At 42.6% G+C, this 12,300-nt stretch overlaps 1 protein-coding gene across 5 annotated transcripts in view; it reads right to left on the bottom strand.

Annotated features, from left to right (window-relative positions):
- Window positions 1-12,300, bottom strand: part of asph (aspartate beta-hydroxylase) — a 74,084-nt gene that overhangs the window by 37,599 nt on the left and 24,185 nt on the right. For 2 of the 5 annotated variants that reach the window (XM_041802827.1, XM_041802829.1), the window contains exons 2-3: window positions 3,384-3,548; window positions 477-521 (exon numbers count right to left, since the gene is read on the bottom strand). In XM_041802827.1, coding sequence (XP_041658761.1) covers window positions 477-521; window positions 3,384-3,548 — 210 coding nt within the window. Of the gene's footprint in view, window positions 1-476; window positions 522-3,383; window positions 3,549-6,338; window positions 6,528-12,300 lie in introns of those variants that run through there. The other 3 variants (XM_041802828.1, XM_041802830.1, XM_041802826.1) reach the window with 2 other exon arrangements.

Genomic DNA, 12,300 nt, shown 5'->3' with positions numbered 1-12,300 from the left:
CTCCACATGATTATTCTTGAATGTGCATGGCCTTCAGGTACAGTGGGGGTCCCCGCTCTCTGGCACCTCTATTTTGAGGGTCACGGGCTGAAAAGGTTGAGAACCCCTGTCTTAGACAAGGTACTAGAAATGTTGTATAGTTAAGCCTGGATGAGGACCTAACCAGCATTAGTGAACAGCTAACAGTCGGTAACTCCTCATTAAAAGTAACCGATGACTTGAGCTGATCAGACTGAGCTGATACCATATCAATACTCTATTATCAGTGAGGAAGACCATCATCGTTGATAGTATCCTCGTCATGACCCCCTGATGAGTTGGTTCACCTGGTTAACTAGCAGTTAGCACTCGTTCATTACCTGGTAAAGGTAAAGGTTCCCAAAAATGATGTCAAAAACTTTGAAAGATAGAAAATGAGAGAAGAAAGGACTGAGTGAACTACATGATTGAAGACAAAGAAGCCCGTCCATTTTTACCTTGCAAGGCCTCAGACAGGTTAATTTGTAAGCCTTTAGCCTTGTCTGCATGCAAACAAAAAACATACAAATTACCATTAGAGATCAGAGAAACAGATTCTTCATCCATATCTTAGAAATCATCATCATTTATCATTACCAGTGCAGAAAAGTGACGTAGGCTTTGATTTTAAACACTCATGCAGAAACAGGGACGTGCATTCACAGAGTGGAGACGTTTGGATCAACATGCCACAGTAAACACAGAAGAGTTCAATCTGGAGCATCCGACGTGATAGAAAATAGACTATAATGTTATGGAGACAGCTGAAATGATGCTAAAATAGTTATCAAAATTAAAGGCCAGGATCTATAAGCTTTGGCCCTTTGTTGACCTGAGCTCCAGCATAAAGAACTGTTGATGTCGTTTGATGTGCTGAAGATCTGGACGCCATCAACACATACAGAACTTACCAGAAAACCATGGCCATGACCCCTCAGCCTAGTTCAGTCCCCAGCAGAACCGAGGCTACGGCCGGTTTAAAGCAGACCCTCGCCTTCTTTTAATACAGGGAGGAGTTTATTCTACAGACCAGACTGTCCCACTCCTAAGGCTTGTTTGGATTCTTGTGGACCGGCTTCTGTGCATCTAATATTTAACCCATCTAAGCCAGTTCACAGGAACACCTCGGTGTATTCACTGCAGCCTGAATGTTATTATTTAAAGCTGCAGATCTACCAAATCAGCTTTTCAACGTTTATTCCATTTTAGCAGCAACACGGTCACTTCCCCTACTTTCACCTTTTAATCGTGTTTACCGACACAGGTCGGGTTATCAGTGATTAGAAGCCATAATCGTGGGTGAGTTGGGGAGGGCAGCCTTGCAGGTTGGCCTTTTTCTGTTGCCTGGTGTTTGTGAATGTTTGCAGACTCATAGCTTACACTCAACAGTCTCCATTAAATGTTTGATGCAGCAGAGACTCTAAATCTGCTGCTGGTAAAACACTCGCTCCTGTTGCCAATGGCTGGTTTGCAGAACATTTACAGGTCGTTTCCACCAGGCGGTTCAGGCTGGTATGGCACAGTACGCGTCTTTTTGCGTTTCCATTATCAAAGTCGGAAGGGTCCCAAATAACCAACCCCTACCTTTCTTTTGTGTAGGGGTGCCAAGCCGACCAATCCGCCACTAAAGAGTGGAGCTACGCACATGACAGACCCGCTGCAGTTAGCCGATAGTCGATAGAGTCACGATAAACGGAAACATGAAAGTCCGAGTTTAACTATGTCGTGGATATCCAAAGAAGAATATTATCAGGTAATGATGTAACGATGTCCGTGTAAATCCTCAGAGGTGCAGACTCTGTGGCGAGAAGAACTGGACGGCGCTGTGAGTAACGAGAGCTGGTGGCGTTGCCTGACCATCTGCCTGCCCACCAAGTGAGGGTACAGGTGTCTGTGGAAACGCTCGCTGTTTACCATACCTACTCACTAAAACTGGACCACCTTGTGGAAACGACCACGCTGGCAATTCAACCAATCAGCCGTCAGATCTTTGGATAAGCTCAAAGACAAGAGAAAACATCGTTAATGCTGCCAACATGCGATGTCAGGGTCATTTTAAGCTGCTGTATACTGCTAGTAATAAAGACAATGCTGTTCTTTAATGTTAGCTAACTAGCATTAGCAGCATGCTAGCCTAGTCATGATTTCTAGACCCTACTGCAGTGGTTCTCAACCTTGACAGAGGGTCTCCAAAAAAGTTAATATTTTTAAAATTACACACCAATTTTGTCAATTTTTTTAACCGCATTTCATCATTTTTTCCACCAATTTTACCACATTTTTACCATTTAACACCTATTTCTGTCCATTTTAAACTCTTTCCACTACTACTTTCTGCCAGTTCTTGCCACCTCTAAATCAACCCTTACCCCTAAGCCTAATGTTGCTTCTGTTAACCCATTATTGCTACGATTAATCCCTTTTTACGCCCAATTTAATCCCTTTTTAACCCCATTTCACCATTTTATATGCCAATTTTTGCTAGTTTAACCAATTTCAGTCAACCCTTTTCGGCCATTTTATATCAATTTTCCATCCCATTTCACTAAATTTCCACACATTTTTGCCCATTTAAAGCCATTCCAGCCACATTTTAACTCCCTTTTACCATTATTTATGCCTATTTTGCCACATTAACCCATTTTTGCCATTATTAACCTAGTTGGCAATTTTTAAAGCCTTTAGATAATTTTTTTAACAAAGGGGATTTACATTTTTAAGAAGGCTATTTACTACACGAATGATTAAAAAATATATTTGTTTCTTTGATAAGAGTGGTTATTTTTTCAGGTTAAATTTCAAATATGGATATCACAGCTTAACTTTACAATAGACCATGGTTTTACTGACCTCCATGGACCCTCAGTTTGGCTGGGTGCCAGAAAACTCTCCCATCTATCCTCCCTAATGGACGGCCTCGTCTCCACATGACTATTCTAAATTGTGCATGGCTGTGTTCACCTTCAGGTACAGCGGGGGTCCTCGGTCTCTGGCACCTTTATTTTTGGGGTCATGGACTAAAGAGGTTGAGAACCACTGCTCTACTGTATCTTTGTCTCTATTCTTCCTCTGAGGCCAAGTTTGAAAAAAACCCACATCAATGAAATGGGAGGTAGCCGGTGAGAAGAGATGTCTAAGCTAGTAACAGTTAGCGTGGGGGTTCAGCCGGGATTGTTGGGACAGGGCAGGCACAGGACTGGACGAGGTTCAGGTCAGCTGTGGTGGAATACACCATATCACGGTTTAACCGGGTCTCAGGTTGTTTCATGAACTGTTAGTAGGTTTGCGTTTGTGAACAGAAGATTTTAAAAATCCATATTACTGCACGGCACACCAGAGAAGAGACCAGAGGACTTCATACTCACCCAGGACTCCCTGATAGTCGACCAGATCGAAGTAGACCACGGCTACAGATGTCCAGACACCCAGCAGAGCCAGAACGATGAACCAGGTGAAGAAGCTGCCACCGCTGCTGGATCCAGAGTCTGCCTTCTTCCCATTCTTATTGGCCGACTGGGCTTTAGTACCATCTGCAACAGAAAGAAGGCAGAGATCAAATCTGAGCCCTCTTCATTTTGGTGTTAAACCTTTTTACTCAGTCCTTTCATTTGGGATTCAACAAAAAAAGAGAAAAAACTGTTTCAGCAAACCGAGAAGATCGATCACTTTATTAGAGAGACGTGCAGAAAAACGGAGGTACAATGAGACAGAAGACTCAGAGGGGCCACAGATGAGACTGTTAGCTTGATGCTAACACATAAAGGAAACTGTAACTAACAGGCTAACAGAATTAGCTTTGTGTAAATTCAACTAAAGAAACTAGCAATTATTCATTCAAATCCACTGTATGATGGTTTTTTCATTAAATGTTGTGTAAAATAGGTGCAAAGTTAGTCTCAGTGTTCCCACACACCACTGCTGTTTCTTCATTAAATGGGGGTGTTAAACCGTAAGGGTGTCCCTCCCAGCCGTCATCATGGATCTAGAGCTGTTCTCATACAGGTGTAGCCGTATCCATGGCAACAGCTTTATCCTTTTTCTCACTCAGACATACGCAGGATGTCAACGGCAGACTGAAAAGAGCGTGATGGAGTCTGAGGAGCCCCGTTAGGTGCACAAAGATCTAAACCCCCCCCACGTCTGCAGATATGAACGTCGTCACCCTGCAAACACGCGGTGCTTTTTCTCCAACATTTCCTGCTGCGTTCACACGTCCACTCGCCTTAACTGATTATTTTAGACAGCTGGTAAACACAGTGAATGTTGGATTTTGTGTTCCTGTGAGCAGGAGGCAGCCAGGTTAGACGGTTTTTCAGGAGTGCAGCGAGTGCGAGACGGGCCACTAGGACAGAGTTCATTATAGTATAACTTTTATCAGCTCCAACATGCTCTGCTCAGTTTTGGTTGCCATGGTTTCCTGAACACAAGAAAGCAGCGAGCTGGACGAGGCCAGACACCGACAGTTTAGAAATACCCCTGCTGACCGGCACACAGGAGCGATGCAGACCAGCACTGAGACCATCCAGACCAGTTAGTCTCCTGTCCAGCCCTGCTGGTCTAAAGAAGGTCTTACTTTGACAGGCTGATTTAGTCGCTTGAGACAAGAAAGGCACAGAAACCATCTCTGCACAGCCTAACGGAGGACTACCATTGTATGAAAGCGTGTTTTCTGAATTTGAAACCTCTGAAATGTGTCGGCTATCACATGACGGTCTGCCTTTAAGCCCGAGCACAGAGGTGACAGAAACAGACAAATAAACCACATCCAACCAGCTATTCCTGGGCTGCTATGGCATCCCACAATGGATGATGGGAGAAAATAGCTGCAAAGGAAACCAACAGGTGGTGCAGTCCGCTAAATGGCGTTGGGTCAAACTCAGTGACATTTTAAAAGAGCAGGTGCTGAAATATCATAAAACTTTCTAGAGAATCATTCTGCATTCACTGTGATCTAATCCTTTCAGGTTCAAGTGTACAGTCATTCTCTTTTTCTCTAAAGGACTCTAAAGAAAATTCACGTTTACACACAGTAAGCAGCAACTTTTGTGTTTGAAATCCATCTGCTAGAGCAGGGGCCGAAATCTGGATTTAGGTTTAACCTGAGGGCCTCACGGGGTCAAGATTTAACCAAAAACTGTAAATCTTATTCTCACAGGTAGTTGATCAAGGGGCAGAACACCTGATGAGAAATATTAAAGTCAAAAGGATAAGTTTAAAGGCTCAAAATCTGAGATAAAAAGTCAAAATCTGAGATAAAAAGGTCAAAACACAAAAGAAAAAGTCAATGTTTTTTTTTTAAATAGAAAGTAAAAACCATGAGTTCAAAAGGTTGACATAACTTAAAATTTAAGATTGTGAATCTAAAAGGTCAAAATTTGAGATAGAAAGTAAAAATCATGAGTTTAAAGGTCAAAATATGAACTAAAAACTAAAAATCATGAGTTTAAAAGGTTGATATACCTTAAAATTAAAGTTTGTGAATCTAAAAGGTCAAAATTTGAGATGAAATTCTAAATTGTGAGTTTAAAAAGTCAAAATATGGGATTAAAAGTTAAAGTTAGGAGTTTCAAAGGAAAAATATTAGATTAAATTTGAAATCATGATCTTGAAAATTCAAAATTGAAACCTGAAAGTTCACAGTATGAGATAAAAGTCAAAATGCTAAGTTTAAGTAGAATTTTGAGATGCAAATTGAAACTATTAAATGAAAACACAAACTAATTTCTCTCCCCATTCCTTACTTTCTATCTCGTTATTTTTACTCTTTACTTTTTCAAGGTTTTATGATTTAACAAAAGTTATTTTAAATCTTCAAAGTTAAATTCTTATTTCTATACTGGAGGAAATCTGCAGACCTCAGACCTGCGGGCCAGTTCTTATTAAATATGATCTGATCCTGCAGGCCGGGTAAAACTGCACCACGGGCCAGATTTGGTCCCAGAGCCTCGAGTTTGACACCTCTTTGCTAGAAGGGTGTCTAAAAGTCATCTATTTCACTGTTCCACATCTACAAACATCAGTTCAACTGGGAAGAAAGCAGAAATAGGACACTAGAATAATAACACAGGTTACCTGAACACATTGACCTGAATGAGCCATATTTACTGTCAGGTTCTATCAGACGCCCTGAGAGCTGGTCAGAGTTTAAACGGCACACATTTAGAGTCCAGCAGCGCTCTGCAAGGCCGTACCTGCACCTGGACCTGGACCTTCAAGAAGACAACATTTTTCTAACAATCCTTCCTTCAAACAAACCCCAGACCCACGCAGAGACCTCCACCCCTAACAAACACCCCTCTCCCTCTCAGCTCGTTCTTCACCTTCAGCCTCCCCAGCGAGCGTGGCTGGAATCGCCGTGGTCACCGGAGGGATGATGGCCTCGGCCAGGGCTGCTGGATCCCCCATCCCTGCTGCGTGACGGCTTGGCTTGTGGACTTACTGCCCGTCTGACCCGGACAGAAAGGCTAGTGCTACCTTCTGGTTCTAGCTCGGTCCGGACTTCTGCTCCTCCGTCGCTGCTCCCTGCCCTTTCTTTAACAACCAAATATAACTCTGGAGGTCAAAGACAGCTATTTATAGTCCTGCGAGACCAGCTGGTCCTGACACAAAGAGGGGGAAGAAAGGACTGATGGGACCGCCCGCTTTAAAGAAAGCCAGGAGGGTTTGATTTCATACAAACATGGAGGTAAGTCCAAGCCTTCACAGTTCTACTGAAGGATTTCACTAGGAAGGCTCAGTCCTGAGGAGACGTTCAAGAACTTTTAAAAAATGTTCCATCCTTTTGTCAAACAGTTTCTTTAGAGGGGCTCTTCAATAAAAACGGTGATAGCAGGGAATCATGGGAGTGACTCCACCCAGTTAAACCAACAGGGTCAGAGAACTTTCTGGCAGGAACCAGACTCAAAAAAACGGGAGAAACTCTCGTTATTCTGTTTTTTAACCAAAAACCAAAAAAAGGAAAAAATTAATAACATTTTGAAAAACAGGGTCCAATTTTGGTTTGTTTCGATTCCATTATTTTGTTTTTCATTTAATGGAATTCTTGAGGAAAAGGAAGTCATGTGACCACTGGGAAAGGTGAGCATTTCAAAATAAAAGCCTCCATGTCAAAACAAGAGCCATCCGTTGTGTTTAACAATATGATAATGGATATATATATATATATAGATAGATATATATATATCTATATATAGATATATAGATAGATATATATATATATCTATATAGATATATAGATAGATATATATCTATAGATATATATCTATCTCTATCTATCTCTATCTATATATATATCTCTCTATCTATATCTATATCTATCTATCAGATAGATAGATCTATCTATCAGATAGATAGATCTATCTATCTATCAGATAGATAGATCTATCTATCTATCTATATGAAATCAAAATGAAAGATTTTAAAGAAAGGTAATAACATTACAGTCCATTAAATTGCCAGTTAATTAGCTATTTACATTATTTATCATATAATGTATACAGAGCATTATTGACTATTACAATACTGTAAAATTCAATGGATTGCTCTTTGTTTTAACTGGGGGCTTTTATTTTGAAAAGCTCACCTTTCCCAATTGCTCACATGACTTCCTTTTTCTCAAGTATTTCATTAAATGAAGAAAACAAAATAATGGAATTGGAAAAACCAAATTGTTTTTCCGTTTTAACATTTTTGGTCAAAAGTGAAAAAAAAAACAAAACAGAATAACGAGAGTTTCTCTGATTTTTTGAGTCTGGTTTTAGCCAGGAAACGGATCTGCCAGAAAATACACTGACCCAACAGACACATGCAGGTGTCTAGCTGTCATCTAGACAGTTATCATCACGCTCCAGGGGGCGGGGCTTAGAAAACCCTCCTTTCCATCCATATAACATGAAAGTGTACGACTCCTGTTCTAAAATGGATCAGTGCCTTCAGACATCTCAGGTCATGTGTTTGTGGAGTCACAGTGAGGTTTAGCCTAGGCCCTGTTAGCACCTGGTACCTGGATCTGTAGCACTGGATCACCAGTCTGGGGTTTGGCCAGTATGGCCAGCATTATGATGGGATCACATGCTGCAGTCACAGGACAGGTGTCGGCCATGTTTGTAGTCTTTGTCAGTGAGCATCCTCGGGCTAGGACAGCTTGAGTCAGTGCATCCCTAAAACCATTTACAACAGGTTTCTTCATCATTTTATTCAGACGTTTCACTGCTAAATCTGCATGAAGGCAGTCAAGTAGACGGATGAGGAGCTCACTGGGGCAGGGGTGTCAAACTCAATCACAGCAGGGGCCGGATTCTGAATTAAGGTCTAACCTGAGGGCCTAACAGGATCCATATTTGTCTGTCAACCTCATTTTTACCAGTATTAAATTATTGGGGAAAAATAAGCACTGATGATAAATGATTGAGATTTAAAAAGTCAAAATGATTAGTTAAAAAGGCTCAAAATCTGAGATACAAAGTCAAAATTAACAGTGCAAAAGGTCAAAACACAAAATCAGATTCAAAATAATGCTTTTAAAAGGCAAGTAGTACATAAAAAAGAAAGTCACAGTCATGTTTTCAAGGCAAAAATAACTTATAAGTTAAAATGATGCACCCAAAATGTCAAAGTATGAGATAAAGGTTGAAATAATAAATTGACAAGGCCAAAATATTAGATAAAAAGTCAAATAAGAAATTTGAAAGGTCAAAATACAGTATCTAAAGTCAAAATTATAAATAGGAAAGGTTCAAATATGAGACAGAGTCAAGATAATAAATATACAAAATCAAAATATGTTATATAAAGTCAAAATTATAATTTTTAAATTTTTTTTCCACATTTATACAACTTAAGTATTTGATATCATCGAGGTTAATTTGACTTTTTCATACTGGAGGAAATCTGCAGACTTCATATTTTTGGGCTAGTTTTATTAAGAACAGGATGTGACCTTGTGGGCCGGGTGGAACTGTAGCATGGGCCGGTTTTGGCCCCCGGGCCTTGAGTTTGACACCCCTGCTCTAGGGTTACGGAGAGCACAGAATAACTCACACTAAGGTTCAGCCTTCCAGCAGTCAGCCATTATATCCATCTTCATGCACAAACGCTGGCTACAGCTGATTGGATAACCTCCTAATCTCTCCGCCCACATTGACATGGTGGTTACTTCATCTAGGAGGACCAAAATATCCCTGATGTTCATGAGAAATCAAACCAATCACTTCACAGAACCTTGGATCTGCTGCTTTATTTTTAGCTCCAGGTCCTAAACGGTGTCGGGAAGTGTCGGTAAAAATAGAGGTGAAGCAGATCACATATTCTGTGACGCCTCACCTGAGCAGGCTGAGGGACCTGGTATCATCACGGGGCTTTGAATAAGTCTGACAGCCTGAGTGAAAGGACGTTTCACTCTGAAGGCCGGCGATTAAAAACTAAAAACTACCTTTGAACTGCAGCTTGGTGTGAGTTTCCATTTTAACTACAATTTTAAACTCTCTCCATCATTAACCTGATGATTCAGTGAGTCCTACACCCGTCTGTACTGTCATGTGTGTAAATGGAGCGCACCCTTTACAGCCTAGGCTCCGCCCCTCCCACTAAAACAGCACTCACTTTAACTTCAGAGAATTTTAAAAAATCACGCCTCAGGGCGACCTCTGGTCCATGTGACGAGAGAGAGGGAGAGGGAGCTCAGGTACCAGACTGGATCCATGTACATTAGACCTGGGACCTGACCCAGCCTACGGCTCTCCTCTCCTCAGTCTGACACTCAAAGATCTCTGATCTGCATCTTCGTCATCAGGATAAGGTACATCATCATCATCATCCTCATAGTGAAGGATCTGTGCTCTCAATATTTCTGCTGAAACTGGTGGGAATAAGACAAGAGGCTGTATCTGATCCCTCTGTCAGAGGATCAGCTGGAGAGGATGAGGCAGAAAACTTCGCTGTTAGCGTGTCTGTCAAATGTCAGCGAAGGGCAACGAAGACTAGGCTAAATCAGCTAAATCAGCTAAATCAGCTAAAAACAAACAGTCTTCATCAGACATCCCAGATCCAGGATCTTCTCCACGGTGGGCAGATCCGTCTGATCGTAGAGGATGTGGAGACCTCAGCTGTCGATCACGCTGCTATGATCTGGAACTAGATCAGTAAATATCAAACATTTTTACCTAAAGCTCACCTGAGATCAAGCTCAAATCTCTGCATCAGAGGTGCATCATCTTCATATCCTCTTTAAATTTTTGTTGTTTCTGTATAGTTTAGAATGCACAGATGTTTAAATTCCATTTGGTAACAAGTGTATTACAGAAAAATACACTGATACTAACATTTCTGCAGCCTTATTCAAGCAGTCTACTGTAACAAAGCCTAGACTTCCTGTACCTGTTTAAGTTTTTTACACCAAACTACCCGAAAAAACATGCCTATTAAACAAAGACTCAGTAAAAGGGTCAAATATAGTAGAGAAAATTTAAGCTTTCTTATTGGTTGTCTTATTCTTGTACAGTTCTATTAATCACACATGGTTGTAAAAACACCAGTGCACCTCGCCACACCTCTGAACCGCTGAACTAGACTCAGACGAAGAGAACAAACTTCCACTGATAAAGCCTGATTTAGCTTCTGCGTCGTGTCGATGGCGTAGCTACATGTAGCCCTCTGCGTCGACGCAGACCGCTACGCCTACGCCTGATGCGCTCCTCCAAAAAATCCTAACTACACGTCGCGACGACGCGGACCGCAAGGGCTGTGATTGGTCCACTCAAAACGTCATTTCTTCATCCAGGTCCCTCAGTGGGCGAACCAGTGTGGTAAATTCACCCGCTCTCAGCCTCGTCTCGTTTAGTGGCTGTACAGACGTCCCCCTCAAACGTCTTCCTGTCGCCTGCGCCTCAACATTTGCAACAAAAGAATTTGTTCGTGGCTATCGATGAGCTCCAAACACACCTGCTCCACCTCGGTCGCCATGACCAGAAGATAAACAAGGATTCAAATGTGACCCGTCTGAAACCACAACCACACACCCACACACACCCATAGCGGCATGGCGGTGAATTGCAGAGTGACACGTTCCCTCGCCGCAGAACTTGGAATGATCAACGACGGCGTCGAATGGTCAATGACGGCGTCGAATGGTCAATGACGGCGTCGAATGGTCAATGTGACTAAACTAAAGAACATTTAAGACTAAAATAATGACATATTTTGGCTCGATAAATCAGACTGTCTCAGCGGTACATGTCAGCTGTAGGCCTCCGTTATTCATCGTTCTCACTCTGTAAAAGCTGAGGGACTGACCACAGTCCACCTGTTCCTCCTCAGTCTTTAAATCCTGGTCTAAGGACTGAGGATTCAGGTCTGAACTACATGTAAACCTGGGTATTGATACTGGTACTAGTTAAAATGAGTGCGTAGGGTACGGTAGCTGACATTCTCACCAGGATCATGCTGACAGTCGGGTTCTACCCCTGGACCTAACTGAGCACGAGCGCTCATTCAGGGCCATTTCAGGGAACGACGCTCACGCCGAGGCTCCGTCTCAGAGAATGACGCTCACGCCGAGGCTCCGTCTCAGAGAATGACGCTCACGCTGAGGCTCAGTTTCAGATAATGACGCTCACGCTGAGGCTCAGTTTCAGATAACGACGCTCACGCCGGGGCTCCGTCTCAGAGAACGACGCTCACGCCGAGGCTCCGTCTCAGAGAATGACGCTCACGCTGAGGCTCAGTTTCAGATAATGACGCTCACGCTGAGGCTCAGTTTCAGATAACGACGCTCACGCCGGGGCTCCGTCTCAGAGAACGACGCTCACGCCGAGGCTCCGTCTCAGAGAACGACGCTCACGCCGAGGCTCCCTCACAGAGAACGATGCTCACGCCGAGGCTCCCTCACAGAGAACGACGCTCACGCCGAGGCTCCCTCACAGAGAACGACGCTCACGCCGAGGCTCCGTCACAGAGAACGACGCTCACGCTGAGGCTCCGTCACAGAGAACGACTCTCATGCTGAGGCCCAGTTTCAGAGAGCGATGCTCACGCTGAGGCTCATGACACGGAAACTGCGATGTTGAATTCACTGAGAGAATCAGACTTCGGAGAGAAAAACACTAAAAGAGGGGATGAATTTTTTCTTTTATGTCTTCACTTTAAATATTTTTCCCCCAGAAAACCTTAAAAAAGGGAAACCTTTTTTGCCATTTTCACCATTTTTGCCATTTTTCATCCATTTAAGCTCTCTTTTGCCATTAAACACCCATTTTTTTCCCCTTTTTTTGGCCATTTTGCAACTTC

This window comes from Cheilinus undulatus, linkage group 13 (assembly GCF_018320785.1).
Source record: "Cheilinus undulatus linkage group 13, ASM1832078v1, whole genome shotgun sequence".
Lineage (NCBI taxonomy): Eukaryota > Metazoa > Chordata > Actinopteri > Labriformes > Labridae > Cheilinus > Cheilinus undulatus.
This window is presented reverse-complemented; position numbering and strand designations above follow the sequence as displayed.